The sequence below is a fragment of the Momordica charantia genome (assembly GCF_013281855.1).
Source record: "Momordica charantia cultivar OHB3-1 chromosome 1 unlocalized genomic scaffold, Mcharantia_2.0 BLBB01000001.1, whole genome shotgun sequence".
NCBI lineage: Eukaryota > Viridiplantae > Streptophyta > Magnoliopsida > Cucurbitales > Cucurbitaceae > Momordica > Momordica charantia.
This window is the reverse complement of record NW_028275157.1, coordinates 11,477,623-11,495,449: the sequence shown is the minus strand read 5'-3', so window position 1 is coordinate 11,495,449 and position 17,827 is coordinate 11,477,623. Positions and strand designations below refer to the sequence as shown.

The 17,827-nt window shown below is 37.7% G+C and overlaps 1 protein-coding gene across 1 annotated transcript; it reads left to right on the top strand.

Moving 5' to 3' along the window:
• Nucleotides 1-13,102: 13,102 nt before the first annotated feature.
• Nucleotides 13,103-17,535, top strand: LOC111021328 (Transmembrane proteins 14C). The gene is made up of 6 exons (XM_022298237.2): nucleotides 13,103-13,517; nucleotides 14,095-14,344; nucleotides 16,023-16,187; nucleotides 16,713-16,759; nucleotides 16,845-16,885; nucleotides 16,993-17,535. The coding sequence occupies exons 1-6, from the start codon at nucleotides 13,407-13,409 to the stop codon at nucleotides 17,081-17,083; spliced, it is 705 nt and encodes a 234-aa protein (XP_022153929.2). The 5' UTR covers nucleotides 13,103-13,406; the 3' UTR covers nucleotides 17,084-17,535.
• The last annotated feature ends 292 nt before the right edge of the window (nucleotides 17,536-17,827 follow it).

Here is a 17,827-nt window from a genome sequence, read left to right as displayed (position 1 = left end):
TTCGAAAACTAAAATAGTAGTTAAATATGACATTTTACCTCTATCACACATCTTTTAGAGTTTAAGATCTCATTTAGCCGGTCAAATTCAAGTTTAGGGGATAGCAATACCTATTACTCTTCTCGAAAGGTTGATGATTCGATTCATATAGTTGTTGAATTTAAAGGACAAAAAAAGGTATCCTGGGACATAAAACTAAAAGTTTAGAGATTTGTTAGACATTTTTTAAAAATTATTAATTTATTAGACACAAAATCTAATATTTTGAAACCTATTAAACAATCTTGACAGTTCAATTAAACTTGTAATTTAACCTAAAATTTGGTTTAAATTTCATATATTTTCTCTAACCTCTTTATAATTTTCTATTTTGTATCTAAACTTTAAAAAGGTCTATTTGGTATTTGAACTTTTAAAAAATTACAATTTTAACTCTAACACCCTCGAAATGTCTATTATAGCTATTCAACTCTAAAAAGCAATTATTTTCACTTTTACCCTTATTTTGATACCTAATATTTCTTTTATTTAATATTAGCCTCAAACAACTTACGTGGCTCCAACAAATCCTACACATTAAAATGTGTATTCAAAATTATATTATCCATTTGTTATGTTTATGCAATATTCTGTCTAGTTCCACAGGTTGGTCACGAATTAATCGGAGTGAGCTGCCAATGTGTGGCCTTTAAGACAGTGAGACCGGTTGGCTTTTTGGCCCTTAATGTCGGTTAATTAATTTAATTAATTAATGTTTTGATGATAACAAACACACTTAGTAATAATTGTTTTTGGTGTGTAAGAATTATTGTTATAAAACATAAATTTATTATGAGCTTCAATAATATTATATGATTTACTGATAATACATATTTTGTTTATTGATAATTTTAGTGTTTTAAAGTGTCCACAGCGTAGGGCTCGATACGATGATTCCAACGAATTTTGAATTACCCAAATCGGAGCTCAAACGAAGAAATTATGATCGAAAGAAATTGGAAGAAAAATTACCCGAAATGGATGACGTGGCAGCTGAATCAACTAAGTGGTCCAACAAAATATTGACATGTGGCATGGTGTCAAAAAAAAGGAAAAGAAAAAAAAACAAAGTTACCGTTGAAGGTAACTTAAAAGAAAGAAAAAATAATAATAATAAAAAAATATATATATATATGTCACATCACATTAAAATGCATATTTGTTTTAAAAAATATATATATTATCATCACCTTAAATACATATTTGTTTTAAAATATATATATATAGCCGTTTGACACATCCATATATAATATTTTATTATTATTTTATTATTTTATTCAATTAAATCTCAACTGATTTTCAATCATTAAAGATCTAATGGCCCAAATTCAATTTCGATTTCAAATTTATTTTCAACTTTTCCTCACCTATTTAAACCCCACTTCCTTCAACATTTTATACAACTCATTCTCTCCCAATTTTCTCTCCAAATTTCTACATTGTTAATCTCTCTTCAAAGTTTTAATTTTTGTTCTATATTCTTGAGGGAGATTTTTTATTTGAGAGATATTTGAGCTTTCAATTTTATTTCTTTTAGCCAATTTGAGGGCTTTTATTTGTAAGAATTTTTTCTTACAAATTTGTGAGCAAATATTTGTATACCCACTCTTTGAGAGAGTTTGTAAGTTCGTTCTCAAATTTTCATATCCTTTGTAAGGGTTGCTCTTGAGCCCGAAAAAGAACGTTGTAACGGTTTGATCCTGAACCGTGGAAAGGATCAGGTTTCTTCTTGCTCCCGGAAAAAGAAGGTTTTATACCGGTTTGACTCCTACCGTGAAAAGAGTCAAAATTTCTTAATCGAATACCCAAGAGGCGCTTGGGGAGTGGAGTAGGCCGGTTGTTGCCGAACCACTATAAAATTTTCGGTGTCATTTTCTCTAACCCTACTCTATTTAATTTTTGCAATTAATTTTCTTTATTACAAATTGCATAAAATTAATTGTTCGAATTTGTTATTCATATTTATGCTCAATGTTTATATTTGAATTATTTGAGTGGTGAAATTAATTAGGGTGTTTGTATTTCTAATTTATTGTTTAATTTGTGATAAAATTAATTGTTCCTAAAAAAGTTTACTTATTTGTTTAAATTTGGGCCCACCGTAGTAAAAAGTTTATAAAGTTTAATTAAACCCTGTTCACCCCCCTCTAGGGTTGTCATACCGATCCAACAAGACCTGCACAAGGAACAAACACTCTAACACCCAAGTTAGAGTGAGCTCGAGTTGTAGTAGATCATTTTCAGACAAAATAGCATACTTGAAATGTGGGGCGGTGTGTCCCTTTTGTAGGCAGGAGGGGGATACAGTCGTTGAAGCCGTTCCGATCGACGGTTACAGTTGTCGGGCCACCAGGTCGGGGGAGCCTGATCTTCTTTCTCAACTCATCATGTTTTAGGTCGGCAAGCACAAATAGTCTGTTTTATCCTTTTCAGTGACTTCGAACTTAACAGGAGGGTTGACGTGTCAAATGATAGTTTTACCACCACCATGTTCAAAGTAAAATAAAGATAGAGGTGAAAATAGTTGTTGGGTAAACTTAAATTTTATATTGAAGTGATGTTTAGGTATTAGAAAATTTTACTCAATCGAAAAACGTAACTCTTTCCTCCTAATCTGTACTGAGCGTGTTTGGTTCAGGGATTGGCTTGAGATGAATTTGACACCCTAAGCTAATCCTATGTTTGGTACTCGGAACTAAAGCTTCTTAACTAATATAATTCAATGAACGTGGTAATTTATGCCTGGTTAAGAAAATTTATGGTTCTTACCTTTGTTTATATATATCATCAACACATTTCTACTTTTTCTATGGTTGGTAGTCACAATTCATAGTCACATGATGTATAGTTAAAGGGAAAAAAAACAATTAATCTCTTAATTATTTAAATAAAAAATTATATAAAAGAAAAGTAATCGAATCTAAAAAATTTGATAAAAGTATTTTTCTTTGTAAACTTTTTTTTAGTACAACATAGGAGGATGAAGATCGAACTCACAACTTCATGGTTGGAGATATATGTCAATTGCCGTTGAACTATGCTTGCTTTGGCGATAAAAGTAATTTTTGCTTGCAACAATTTGGACCAAAGAGACAACAAATATATATGTATAAATTAAAAATAATTTCTCAAAGTTATATTAATTTTAGAAAATTTCAAACCCACACGTCTATATATATATTTTCTAAAATGGAAAGGTTTACATAAAAGAAAATTTTATTTTATATATAGTTTTTTTTAAATGGACATTAAATATGTCAAGAAATAAAAACAATTATACATTTCGAATTATACATATATAATGAGTATAAAGATTATTAACAAAAACAACCCCTTAAATAAATTTAGTTTAGCGGTAATGGACATATATCTCTAATCAAAAGATTATGAGTTTGATCTGAAAAGAATGAATCTCTCCTCAAATTAGTTTGGTTTTAATGAATTTTGAACACTATTTTAAACTTTACTTTTGTATAATAAAACATTAAATGTAAAATTACAAATTGGTATTTTCAAAAGAAAATTACAAATTTGATTCGAGTTTAATTTTAATTTGGTCTTATACGAGGGTTAAATTTCACAAATAGTCGTTAAGAAAATGTTTCGCTAACTGAAACTCATATTGGCAATCATATTTTGTTCACTCGATAATTCACTAAACTTATTCTATTTTTAAAAAGTCGTAAATCAATTAACATAACTAAAAACCATCAATTCATTACAATATAAATAAAAAAAATGTCACGCATTTAATATGATAACAAGAACTCTTTACAATTATAGACAATTCTTTTTTAGTTTATCAATATGTCAGAGTGATTATTTGAATCTCCAATCATTTTTTTTTTTTTTTGCAAAGGTAAATAATATTAAACAAAAAAACGGAAGATCTCATAGTCCGAGATCAAGGCACAACAGGCAAACATATGATTAGAACTCAAACAGCAGCTTCCAGGCCAAGTAGTGCAACGATAATAGACCTCAACTTTCAAGGCCCGTAGAAGGACAAACGGCGACCGCCCCACCTCACCCACGTGAACTCTATCATGACGCTCCCTCCAGATAAAAGAAACAGTAGAAGTCCATGCCAAGTGTCATGGTCATGCTCGTCCAATGCATGTCGCCCATGCCCGCACACCTATGATAGCCTCTTCCCTCCTACTTGTATGCCATGTATTTAGACGGGGGTTCATGTAAGTAGACGTGTTGGTTCACGGTAAAGCTGCTAAGATCACTATAGTGGATTCTGAAGCCACACAAAATTTCATGACTGAAACGAGGCTCGCCGTCTGAATATACAAAGGGATAAAGATCCAGGGAAGATGAAAGCAGTTAACTCCGTGGCTCTCCCCATCGTAGGGATAGCAAAAAGGGTCCAACTGAAGATCGGGACATGGAGCGGCAAAGTGGACTTTGTAATTATTAGAATGGATGACTTCGACGTCGTGCTCGAAATGAAATTTCTTCTAGAGTACAAAGTCATCCCCATGCCCCTGGCGAAGTGTCTAGTTGTTACTGGATCTGATCCTACAGTTGTTCGGACGAGTATAAAACAACCAAGTGGGGTTAAGATGATATAAGCTCTGTAGCTGAAAAGAGGCCTTGCTCATGACGAACCAACATTTATGGCCATCCGAGTGGTCGAAGAAGAGAGCAGTAAAGAAGTAATTCCCAGTGAGATCCAACAAGTCCTAGCTGACTATGCAGACGTTATGTCTGACAGTCTGCCAAAGTCCCTACTGCCGCGTAGGGGAATCGACCATGAAATCGAGCTGGTCCTAAGGGCGAAACCGCCCGTTAAGAATGCTTACGGCATGACCCCTCCTGAATTAGCCGAACTCAGGAAGCAGCTAGATGAATTGTTGAATGCAGGATTTATCTGTCTAGCAAAGGCTCCCTATGGGGCCCTAGTCTTTTTTCAAAAGAAGAAGGATGACAGTCTCCGCTTGTGTATCGACTACCGCGCCTTGAACAAGTTCACGGTACGCAATAAGTACCAATTGCCCATCATCACCTATCTATTCGATCACCTCCATGGGGCCAAGTAATTTTCCAAGCTAGACTTGAGGTCTGGTTACTACCAAGTGCGCATTGCAGCAGGAGACGAACCCAAGACGACCTGTGTCACAAGATATGGGGCCTTCGAATTCCTTGTTATGCCCTTTGGCTTTACCAACGCCCCAGCGACGTTTTGCACCTTGATGAATCAAGTGTTCCATGAGTATCTCGACAAATTTGTGGTAGTCTACCTCTAAGATATAATAGTCTACAGTTCTTCCATGGTGGAACACCAGACCCACTTGCAGCTGGTCTTTGAGAAGTTGAGACATAATGAATTATATGTGAAGAGAAAGAAATGTGCATTTGCGCAAAAACGCATCAACTTCCTAGGCCATGTGATCGAGTGTGGCCAAATTGGCATGGAAGACGGAAAAGTCAAGGCTATCCAAGATTGGAAAGTTCCGAGTTCCATCACAAAACTGCGGTTTTTTCTCGGGCTAGCAAACTATTATCGAAGATTTGTCGAAGGATTCTCGAAGAAGGCGGGACCATTAACTGAACTCGTGAAAAAAAGTAATACTTGGAGTTGGACTCCAGAGTGTCAAGCGACTTTCGATAAACTAAAGAAAGCCATGATGGAAGGACCAGTACTTGGTATCGCGGATGTCACCAAGCCGTTCGAGGTAGAAACTGATGCCTCAGACTTCGCCCTAGGCGGTGTTCTCCTACAAGATGGACATCTAGTGGCGTACGGAAGGCGAAAGTTGAACGACGCAGAAAAGAGGTATGTGGCCTTTGAAAAAGAGATGTTAGCAGTAGTCCACTGTCCAAGGGCATAGAGACAATATCTCTTAGGCTCCAAGTTTGTTGTCAAAACCGACCAATAGTTCCCAATGTCATCTTCAATCAGCCGAAGTTGTCCTTGAAACAAGCCCGATGGCAAGAGTACCTCGCCGAAGGTCAAACCAAGCAACAGACGCCCTTAGTCAAAAGAGCGAACATGCGGCCTTGTGCATGTTAGCTCATTTGAAAGCAAGCAAGTTGACGGGGTCTGTTCGTGAAGCCATTAAGGCACATCTGAAAGACGACCCAACAGTGCAAACAATCATTCAGCTAGCAAAAGACGGGAAGACCCGTCAGTTTTGGGTCGAAGATGACCTCATTTTTACCAAAGGCAATCGTCTCTATGTTCCGCGAGCAGGAAACCTGAGGAAATTCCTGATGGGAGAATGCCATGACACCATGTGGGCTGGCCACGCTGCGTGGCAGAGAATTTATGCCCTACTGAAGAAAGGGTACTACTGGTCGAACTTGCGAGACGACGTTATGCAATATACCAAGACGTATCCCTTTAGGAGAGCGTATCCTTGGACTTCATCACCCACCTGCCCATGGTTGGAGAATCCGAAGCTATCCTTGTTATTGTCGATAAATTCTCCAAATACGCAACCTTTGTCCCAACTCCGAAGATGTGTTCCGCAGAGATGACAACACAACTATTCTTCAAGAACATAGTGAAACTATGGGGTGTCCCCGAGAGTATCGTGAGTGATAGAGATGGAAGATTCATTGGAACCTTCTGAACGAAACTCTTCTGGCTACTTGGCTCCAACTTGAACATATCCTCAAGCTACCACCCCCAAACTGACGGTCAGACAGAATGCTTCAATTGTATGTTGGAGGAATACCTCCGCCACTTCATTGATGCTCGACAGAAAAACTGGATTCAGATGCTTGATGTAGCCCAATTTTGTTTCAACTGCCAAAAGAGCACGACTACAGGGAAGGCTCCTTTTGAAATAGTATGCGGGCACTTACCTGTGTTACCTCACATCATCGACTATCCTTACGCAGGAAAGAGCCCCCAAGCTTACAACTTCACCAAAGAATGGCGACAATCCACGGATGTTGCCCGAGCATACCTTGAGAAGGCGTCTAAGCACATGAACAAGTGGGCCGACAAGAAGTGCAGACCGTTGGAATTTCAAGTAGGAGATCAAGTGCTCATTAAATTACACCCGAAACAGCTCCGATTCCGGGGTAACACAGATCAACGCCTTATGCGAAAATACGATGGTCCAGTCAACGTCATTCAGAAGGTCGGGAAGACGTCATACAGGGTCCAATTACCCTCATGGATGAAAATCCACCCAGTGATTCACTTGAGCAACTTAAAATCCTATCACCCAAACACCATTGGTCCCGCACGTAATGAAGTGATCCAACCAGTGGTCACCTTGAACAACAAGATGGTAAAAGAAGTTGAAGAAATCTTAGCCGAAAGAACTCGTCGAGTCGGACGACCGAGAAGGGACGTACAGGAATTCTTAGTGAAATGGACAGAGCTTCCAGATGAAGAAATCAGTTGGTAGCACACAGAAGATCTGAAATCAGCATCAACCCAGATCGCAGAGTTGGAGCAACGTCGGTTGACAGGGACGTCAACCATTCAAATGGGGGAGGATGTCATGGTTATGCTCGTCCAGTGTATGTCGCCCATGGCGCATGCCCATGATAGCCTCTTCCCTTCTACTTTTATGTCGTGTATTTCTTTTGCATGTTATTTACTTTTCATTGTACTTTTGGTGGCGAGTGACTCCTCGCCACTTTGCATGTTCACACCTGCCAAAGGCAAAATGCTTTATAATATACCTTAGGAGGGTATACCTAGTCTCCTCCCTACATCGAGTTGTATTTTTGTCTTGCCGCTAATCTATTCTCTTGCATTCAAGCATACAACAAGCTTTCCAAAATGTCTTTAAACGTTTTCCAAACCTTTTTTCTCTAACCCCATTTTCCAAAATCGTTTTCTCGAGAAAGGGGTGGAGGTTGCCACATATAACCATAGTGCCGCCGGTTATCCGATTCTCATTGGCTGACTTGCTCGTGGGTAACAAGCAAGTGTCGCACAATTGCTTTGCGAGTCATTTGAAAAGTGCGATTGTGACACTAAGCACCACACACGACGACGAGTAGACTTCCCAACACTAATGTGACAAACCCAAGCAAGCTCAGTAGACCGATATGAAATCTGGTGAGAAGAACTAGCAAGCATGCCAGACCATACCTCAACACTAAAAGGGCACTCAAAGAAGAGATGGTCCCGAGACTCCATGCTAGCATAAAACACACAAGAAACCGGAACAGAAGAGTCCCAACGACATAACCGATCCCTCGTAGAAAGTTGATCTCGTATCCCCAACCAAGCGATAAAAGAATGCTTCGGAATGTTCCCACCAAATCAAAGCAAGAAAACCAAGGAATAAAAGACCGAGTCGACCGCAGCACATCCCATGCACTAGACACCGAAAAGAGACCCGACGATGCCGGAATCCAAATGGGCACATCAACCCTCCCCACTGAAACCGACACAGATGAAACCTCAGAGACCAATTCCCGAAGCTCAACCGACACCCTAGGCCAGCGCCACGAACCATCGGGAAATAGAAAATAAGCAACCTTCGCCCAAGACGATCTAGCAGCATCACAGGTAATCCGGTCACCAAACCTCGGATCAATCGGACCCCCTAAAAGCCAAACGCCATGCCACATAAAACAACGCTGACCATATCCAATAGAAAATCGGACCAGAGGCCGAAAAACATTCCGAACAGAAAGAATTTCTCGCCAACACCAAGAGAACCGAGGCAAAACACGAACGGTCCAAATACAATACCCCCGAAGAATATAAGCCTCCACCCAAGCCACCCAAAGAGATCCCGCTCGCGTAATTAGAAGCCAGAGCATCTTCATTTTAGTGGTAGAGTTCCAAGAGGCCAGGTGACGAACACCCAAACACCCTCCTACAAAGGAATACACACCTCAGACCAAGCCACCTTAACCCCCGATTGCCTGCTCTCGCGCCCCTTCCACAAGAAAGAACACAAAATCTGCTCAACATCATGAACAACACGAGTCGGAAGGATAAACACATTGGCACAATAGACCTGAAAACTCTACAGAACCGATCGAATAAACTGCAATTGGCCAGCAAAAGAAAGCACCCTAGCCGACCAATTCCGAATAGGAGAGGTAATCCGCTAAAGCAAAGGCTTACAATCATGATGAGAAAGCCGACGCGAAAGAAGCGAAACTCCGAGATAATGCACAGGGAGCGACGCCACCGAAAACCCTAAGAAAGCCGCCAACCTGTCCACCTCTACCATAGGGAGGCCTGCCTCGAAAAACGAGCTCTTCCAAGTATTTCGACTAGACCCGCCAAATCCTCAAAAGAAGCCAACGCATCCTTAATAAAAGAAAGATATCATGTATCCTCGTACGAGAAAATCATCAAGTCATCTGCAAAACATAAGTGAGTCAGGCTAACTCGTTCACACTTCGGATGAAAACGAAACCCCGGTGGTGGCTTATTCAGCACCCGAGACAACACCTCCATAGCCATAACAAACAGGTACGGGGAAAGAGGATCCCCTTGACACAAGCCACGACACTCTGGAAAGTACCCGTCAAGCACACCACTCAAAGAAACCGAGAACATGAGGGACGTAATACAAGCCCTAATCCAATTCACAAACCTGACCGGAGTCCCAATAACCAATAAAAGGCCAAAAAGAAGTCCCAAAATATTATCCACCTTAAGCACACACGGAGGAACACCCTTATTAAGATGATAACCACCCACAAGCTCCTGACATAACAAAATATTATCTACAATACGATGCCCTGGCACAAACGTAGACTGATGTGGGCTAATAAAACTAGGAAGCCAAACCTTCAAACGATTCGCCAATAATTTCATGATGCACTTATAAAGCACATTACAACAAGAAATAGGTCCAAAATCCCTTAGACTCGTAGCATTAGGAGCCTTAGGAATAAGCGTAATAGACGTCGCATTCACTCCCGGCGGCAGGAAAGATGTATCAAAAAAATACATCACTGCTCCACAAAAATCATCCCCCACAAATACTCCAAGCCGCTATAAAGAACCCCACAGAAAACCCATCAAGGCCAGGAGCCTTCCCACTACTCATAGAAAATAAAGTCTCCTTAACCTCTAAAGAGTTCACAGGACGACATAAGTCCACACAGCACTCACTACGCCAAACAAAATCAAGAATCCCAGCGAGTCGATCAGTCAGGTCTTTATAACCCATACGCTCAGACCCTAAAAGATCACGATAAAAGCTAACCACCATCCGAGCAATCTCAGACTGATTAGTAACCTGTTGACCTGCATCATCAGTCAACGAAACTACCTCATTACGAGCCACCCAACCTCGAACACTCCGATTGAAGAAAGCAGAATTCTCCAATCTTTTAATAGAGGATACAATACCTTAATAAATTAATTATGTTCATGTTTGGTAAGTCTTGACTAAACAAAACATATTAAATTAAAAGTTTAAGAGACGATTTTTTTTAAGTAAGGGTAGGAGATTGGACCTCATGATTTCTTAGTTAGAGACAAATACCAATTAGTGCTGAATTAAGCTTTTATAAACCGTTTAAGAGATAAAATTGAGAGAGTCTTCATAGGGGAGCCTTAAGGATCCAAAAAAAAAGGACCTTTTATAATAGACTAGTAAGTAACACGTGCGATGCACGTGAAATTTATCATTTTATTAAGTATTAGCTAGTAACTTTGCTATTTAAATACAAATTTTCCTTAATCTCCACCCCTCTAAATTTCTTTAGTTGTCTCTCCCTTTTTATATCCTCACCCATCAAATATATAAAATGAAAGACTTAGGTTTTGTATAGGTTACAAAATAATTATTAAGAGCGAGCGTAGCTCAACACTTGTCTTTTACTAAGAGATCATGAGTTAAAATCTCCACCCCACTTGTTGTACTAAAAAAATAAAATGCATATTCTAATGTATATTACATTGGTTTGATCTCATCTATAAATAGATTTTCTTATTTAATCAACTAAATTTTTAATAAATAAAGGGATATTTTAAAAAATAATAAAATTAATGATAAGTGCTAAGTAAATGTTTCAATCTTGGTAAGAGTGGATGATGAATCTTCAAAATACATATAATCTAAATAGATTAAATATATATATATATATATTAGAGAGATCAATTTGGTGTTAAAATTGGAAAGATAGACCATCGACTTGAATTAGTGACCCTGATGAAAGAGTAGAGCTTCTGAAGTCATATCTCCTTATCCCAATGCCAAATCGAACAGAAAATACTCCGGCACAATCACGTGTTAATTTCATACATAACAATTATAATACAAACTACTGTCAGTGAAGGAGAAATTGACAATACACAGAAAACATCTTCAACAGAAAAGCATTATTAGAGAAAATCTGTAAAGTTAAGACTGAAAAATGTGAGGAAATAAAGTTCTATCGGAAATCACACCGTTTTATGGGATCAGGAAATACCGTTCCCCACCTGGTTAAAATTGACTGAATCCCATGATGAGCAGACTTGTTCATAAAATCTATAACAAATCCTAAGTTCATTGATTAAAAAAAAGGCGTCCAATCTGCTCAAAGCCTCCATTTATGCTATGTATCATTGATACCCTAAATTTGAAATACAAATCTGATTATTTTTTCCTTCTTAATGATTCTCCAAACTTGATCTATATTTGCTTGAAATGGTGCCATAAATTCACATGTCAAGCAAAATTAAACTTTTAGAATGTTAAAGGAAACTTCTAAATAGTATAGAAACTGGTCTTGTTAAGACTTTCTTACTGATGTCTAGGATAAATAAAAGTAAATTGTATAACTAAAAATTATACTTTCAAGAAAACTAATCTCTGACTCTGAGTGAGGTAATGTTGGAAGTGAAATTCTAAAGGCAAACTCAAATCTTACCCGAATTGGCATATTTCCAATAACCAGACAGTCAGATCTATCCTAACCTAACAACTCAGTTTTCAACAAATATTCTTTCCCTGATATACAATTCGACGATAATTACCTCTCCATTCACCGCCAACAAATCTCCTTCTGAAAACAAATAGGAAGTAGAAAGAAGGAAATTTAACAATGATTAATTCATTCAGTTTCTTCCTAGAATAAAAAAATGCTTGAATTTGAAGAGATCAACGCACCTGAGAGCAAGAAGAATACCTCTCTATTCACCGCCAACAAATCTCCTTCTGAAAACAAATAGGAAGTAGAAAGAAGGAAATTCAACAATGATTAATTCATTCAGTTTCTTCCTGAAATAAAAACATGCTCGAATTCGAAGAGATCAACACAGAGAGCAAGAAGAATACCTCTCTATTCACCGCCAACAAATCTCATTCTGAAAACAAATTGGAAGTAGAAAGAAGGAAATTCAACCATGATTAATTCATTCAGTTTCTTCCTGGAATAAAAACATGCTCGAATTCGAAGAGATCAACGCACCTGAGAGCAAGAAGAATAATAGAAGCAAAAAGGAGAGATGCCGCTTTCGCCATGATAATCCTGCCTGTTTTCTGCTACGATCAAACCTGAAATTGAAGGAAGAGTGAAATATCTATAATAACGTAGGATTTAATCATTGAAATTAGAGGTTGGAGGAGGATTTATAGCATGACGTCGGCTACAAATTCAAGTAGAAATGCGGAGACGTTACCGTATGTGGGAAAAAAGATGGGAAAGATTAAATTGAAATTGAAGTTTTCAATTGAAATTCAATCAGGGAATCGAAAGGGTGTTTCCCACTCAAAGGGCGCTCGCCGTGATGGCGACTCTTTATTAATACATAAATGTTAAAAAAAAGGTTGGTGGACAAATTTACCCCTTAAATAACAATGAAATGGTTAAGTTAGAAAGGGCAAAATGGGGAGATAAAGTTTCTCCTCTATTGCCCCTTTTATATATACTATGGATATAGATATAGATATCTACTACTTCTCTGGTTGCAAATTGTTTTGAGATGAAATTTGTGAATATAACATCCGATCCAAAAATGAGATCCGACTAAGATTGATGAGCCAGAAAAAATGTTGAGGATCTTTTGTAATAGATAGTCAAATACCAATGATAAGGGAACTTTGATTCCATGTTTGAGAGCTAAAAAAGATTGAAAGTGTGTTGCAGCCACGTGAACCAAATTCGTACCTTAACCGATGTTGAAAATGTGGACACAAGGATTCAAATTCTTCGGCTTTCAGAAAAAAGCTTACTGCTTTTAACCTAGGGAAATTCTGATTTCTCAACAAGGGAATTTAGCCAATTTGAGCTTTCTCAATTGACAGCTGGTTATCCATCTGGGAAACGTGCAGACGATCCACAGTCTTCGAGAAGTACAATACTTTTCCGAGATCAAACATCATAATCAATTGGATCCCATCATAGATCCATCTTATCGATTTTCGATTTAGTTGTTCGATTCCAATTCCATACTCCAGACCCAGTTCTTCTGTCCTTGCTAGGCACTAATGGCGGCGACGGCTTCTCAGTTTGCGTGCTTGTCTGCCATCAACCGCGGCCTTCGCCTGCAACAGCGCCGCTCATTCTCAGTCCCACGCCCTTCCCTCCCCTTGCCTAAGGTTTGTGTTTCCTTTCGATTTTCTTGTGTCCGATTTCTTCAGCAACGTTTTGGAGCGGAGATGTGAAAGAACTGTTGGGGATTTCGCTGTGTCGAGACCCTGTTTCTCTTTCTAAATGAAAGATGAGAAACCCTTGTTTTATAAGCTTGCGATTTGCTTTATTTCGATTTGGGGTTGGATGGTTAGTCTTAAATCCGATTTGTTTTTGCCCCTTTGTTTGCATGTATTGATTCTGAGATAACAATTTATTCTGGGTTGCTTGGGTGTTTTTGAATTTCGCTACCCTGATTTAATATACCGTTCAATCTAGTAACGTTTTGCTGTGGATTCAATCTTTATGCTTCGCTACTTGAATTTCGTTTTTGCTTTGTTCAGTTGTTAGAGTTTTCTTGGATACTTCATTTCTACTTCTTTTAGAACTTGGACCAACTTCTAATCGTTGTATTATCCATTTGAACTTAAAATCTAGAATAGCGATTTCAAGGAAAACGCTTAACTATACTCGTGCTGTGTTTAAAGTATTGGCATAACAAGTTGCACAATTGGTTGAGCTGACACTTGAGATTTCCTTTTCTAGTTCTCGGTTGCTATGAGCCTTGAAGGATCTGCTTCAGATACTGCTGATTCCCAGACTAAGACAAGTGTAAGCTATGCTACTGATGCATCAGAATCTCGAGTTGCAGGAACAACAAACTCATATCCGGGTGTTGAAGAAGAGTCTGATGTTGTAAACTTGGAGACCAACAAGCTGCAGGAACCTGCTGATGTTGGCACTGTGCCGAAACGGGCAGCAAAAATCCATGATTTCTGCTTCGGCATTCCTTTTGGTAAGTCTCCAATTGGTCTAGATCCCCCTCTCCCATTTTTGCTTTATCATAGGCAAGTAAGCTGCTTTCAGCAATTAGCGTTCGAAGTTATTTCTTAAACTGGGTTGATAGGGCTCTTTCTTGGTCTTTCACCCGAGAAGGAGATGGACTTGAGAACACTACAGAATAAGTGCTTTCTCCCCTGCTAACATTGTTTCTCAGAGTTGGAGCTCAAGTGCATTACATTGAATCATGATTTATTGAGTTAGATGTAGCTATTAAGTATAGTCTGACCAAACTGTCTTTGCAATCACCTAGTTCTATAACAAAGGATCAGTACTTTAAAGAACATGTTCACTCAGTTTGAAATGCGAACAGTTGATTAGATCACCAAATGCCTGGATCAAGTGAAACCTCCCAATATGAGAGGATTCTCGAATAGTATGGATAAGAGAAAATGGCTGGTTGAGGTTAGTTCTGGTTAGGATTTTGTAACAAAAAACTCATTTAATTAGTTGAATGCAACAAAAACAAGGAATACTGATGACTGATCAAATGGAGAGAGACTATAATTAGTATTTTTCAGTACCTATTTCTGTTTTTCACATTCAGAATAAATTTAACAAAGAAGGCAACTTCTTCCTCAATAGTATTGGAAGTTAAAAAGTAGATCTCTGAAAATTGGACTCAGTATGCCCAAGTCTTTCTGATAGGCATGGGCCTTGAAGGAGGAAGCTAAATGCCATTTGCTGAACTGTTAGTTAGATATGTTCTCCTCTTAACAACCTTAAGAAAGCTGTATCTGTTTGCTTACAATAGAGCCCCAGGGTAAAGGAACATTTTTGTAAAGAGAAGCTTCGAAAACTGGTGACCTATGCCCTTGGGAAGGGTGCTCCTAGGTGTGTGTAGGGGTTGTGTTTGTTCACAATTGCACTGTGCCCTGAAGCTGCTGGGTGTTTAATAAGGACATACCCAATGTACTCTTGAAGAGACCAAGAGATTCGGTTTGGAGACCATGATATCTGAGAGATTGATGGCTGTATAATAAGTGGGAGAGAACTTGTTGCCCTATGAGGCTATGATTGTGCTCCAAAGTGGAAGTTTACAAGAGGGAGGGGAAAGAATGGAAATATAACCGCTGAGAGTTTATATAGACTAGAGTTTGAGGTGTTTGAGATTTCGTGAGAGTTTGTGTGGGGAATAGAAGCTGGCCCTCTCGACATGGCCCCCCTAGCTATTTCTTGTTTGTTGCTTTGGTCATCTCTTGCTTCTTGAATAAAAATTTACCAGTATTGATACCTAAGTCCATTAGACTGCCTTGTACACTCTCGTAAAGACACTGGATAATTTGTTAATTCCTTCTTTTTTATATTGTTTAAATTTAAGAGACTAGATGCTGTAGATCATGTTTTGATAAAAGGCAGAGAAATATGAATGCCTTAAAATGTGTTTTTATCTTTTCTTTTATCATCTAAATGGGGATGATAAGTTCAGAGTGAAGTATCCAATGGATGTGTAAACCACCATATGTTGGCCTACTCGTCATTGGTTTAAGTGACCAAATATAGTAGGGTCAGATAGTTATTTAGTCATATTAATCTGGGTGTGTGCAAACTAGTCCATGCACTCACGGATATCAAAATAAGAAAAAGGTACTGTTTCCTTTTTCCCCTGAAGTTTGACAATGAATTGGTAACAGGTGGAATTGTTCTAAGTGGTGGCCTTATTAGCTTCATTTTTTCAAGAAACCCATCTGCACTGAGCAGTTTGATCTCTGGAGGTGCTTTGCTGGCATTGAGCACCTTAAGTTTGAAGATCTGGAGGCAGGGAAAGTCCAGTTTGCCATTCATTTTGGGACAAGCAGGTAATTGGTTTTAGGCTAAATTTATGTTTTAGTCTTTAATGTTTGAGTGTTTCTCAACTTAGTCCCTACTGTTTAAGAAGTTTTAATTGAGTCCCTTACATTTTAATATTTTTCAGTTTTACTATTTCTGTTGGTGATGAATATTATAAATGATAAACTTAATGACATGATACTTAGAGAGTTGGCTGAAATTAAGACGAAATATTAGGTCAAACTAAGGGAGAAAATTTTATAATTTCTATTCAAAATTTTTAAGAAGTTGAGAGAAATTTCGATTTTTCTTACTTAGGTGACCTAATTCCTCCCATCATGTCTTGTAAGTTTATCATTAATCAATTTTAACCTTCACTGATGGATATAATTGAAAATTGTTTAAGGGATTAACTTGAAAATTTTTAGACAGTAGGGACTAAATTGAAAAGCACCAAATATACTTCAGACATGCAGTATAATGTGTTTTAACTGCTTGAAACTCGAAAGTTATAGCGAAGTTCTCAATTTGACGTTTGTTTACCTTCTTTGCAGTATTTACCGCTTCGTTTTTCTGGAATAATTTTCAGACATACTCATTGGTATGCACCCCATCCATAATATTTGAGCTGAACTAATAGTTATCAAGTCCCCATTGTAGTGATAATATAATTTTCGTCTCTGTAGACCAAAAACGTGTTTCCAACCGCCATTTACGCTGCCCTCAGGTAAATCTTCTCATAATTCTGACTGCCATATCTTCCATTGCTAACAATGCTTCATACTAATCAAATCCTTCAAAAACAAATTTGTTTTGATTTGGTTTTTCTCACAGTGCTGCAATGCTCTGCTTCTACTTATACGTAATAATCTCCGGGGGAAACCCGCCACCGAAAAAGTTGAAACCTTCTCCATCTGCTGCCTAAGGAGTGAGAATCCTGCAGATTCACTAAGAATTTACCTTGTGATGTAGCATTTTGAGTTAGGAATATATACAAAATGAAGCTTAGGAGGTGGGAAAGAATGTGGTTCATCATCTGTGAGGAGTTAGATTGTAGAAGTCCATGAAGAGCATGTTACTTAAAAGGTATGGCTTGCTTGGTTTTTTGCTTGTGAACACAATGGTTTTGAGCTTTGTATTTATGCAGTTTGTAGAAATAAATTAGTTTAAAATTAAACTAAAATTAAACTACCCTTTTATAAATAGTTATAAGGTTGTCATTGCCATTAGCTTTATGTAGAGTAGAATGATTAAAGTTGACTTGATTGTGCAATAAATGGTAGGTCTAAATACATGTTGGTGTTGTAATTTTGAGGTTGACTTTGGTTCCTGGTTCTTGTACTTTTGAAATGTCCATTTTCGTTTCTATATTTTCTACTTTTGTGCATTTTAATCCTTATACCTTTAAAACGTTCGTTTTGACTTTGGTACTTTTGAAAAGTGGTCATCTTAGTCTCTATTTGCAAAATTTTAATTTATGAGTACATTTCAAGAACTTTAACGAGTGAAGTAGTAAGTTAGAATTTTGATCGAAATAAATGAGATAAAAATGAAAATAAAGAGGTCAAAATGATAAATTTTAAAATTTTATAGTCTAAAATGAATATTTCAAAAGTACAAACACCAAAATGAATAGAAACAAGAAAACAATTTATAGGGACAAAAATGA

Coding starts and splice junctions, on each gene's coding strand:
- LOC111021328 (XM_022298237.2), top strand. CDS start 13,407: ATGGCGGCGACGGCTTCTCAGTTTGCGTGCTTGTCTGCCATCAACCGC. Junction 13,518..14,094: donor CTTCCCTCCCCTTGCCTAAG/GTTTGTGTTTCC, acceptor TTCCTTTTCTAG/TTCTCGGTTGCTATGAGCCT. Junction 16,886..16,992: donor GCCATTTACGCTGCCCTCAG/GTAAATCTTCTC, acceptor TTTTTCTCACAG/TGCTGCAATGCTCTGCTTCT.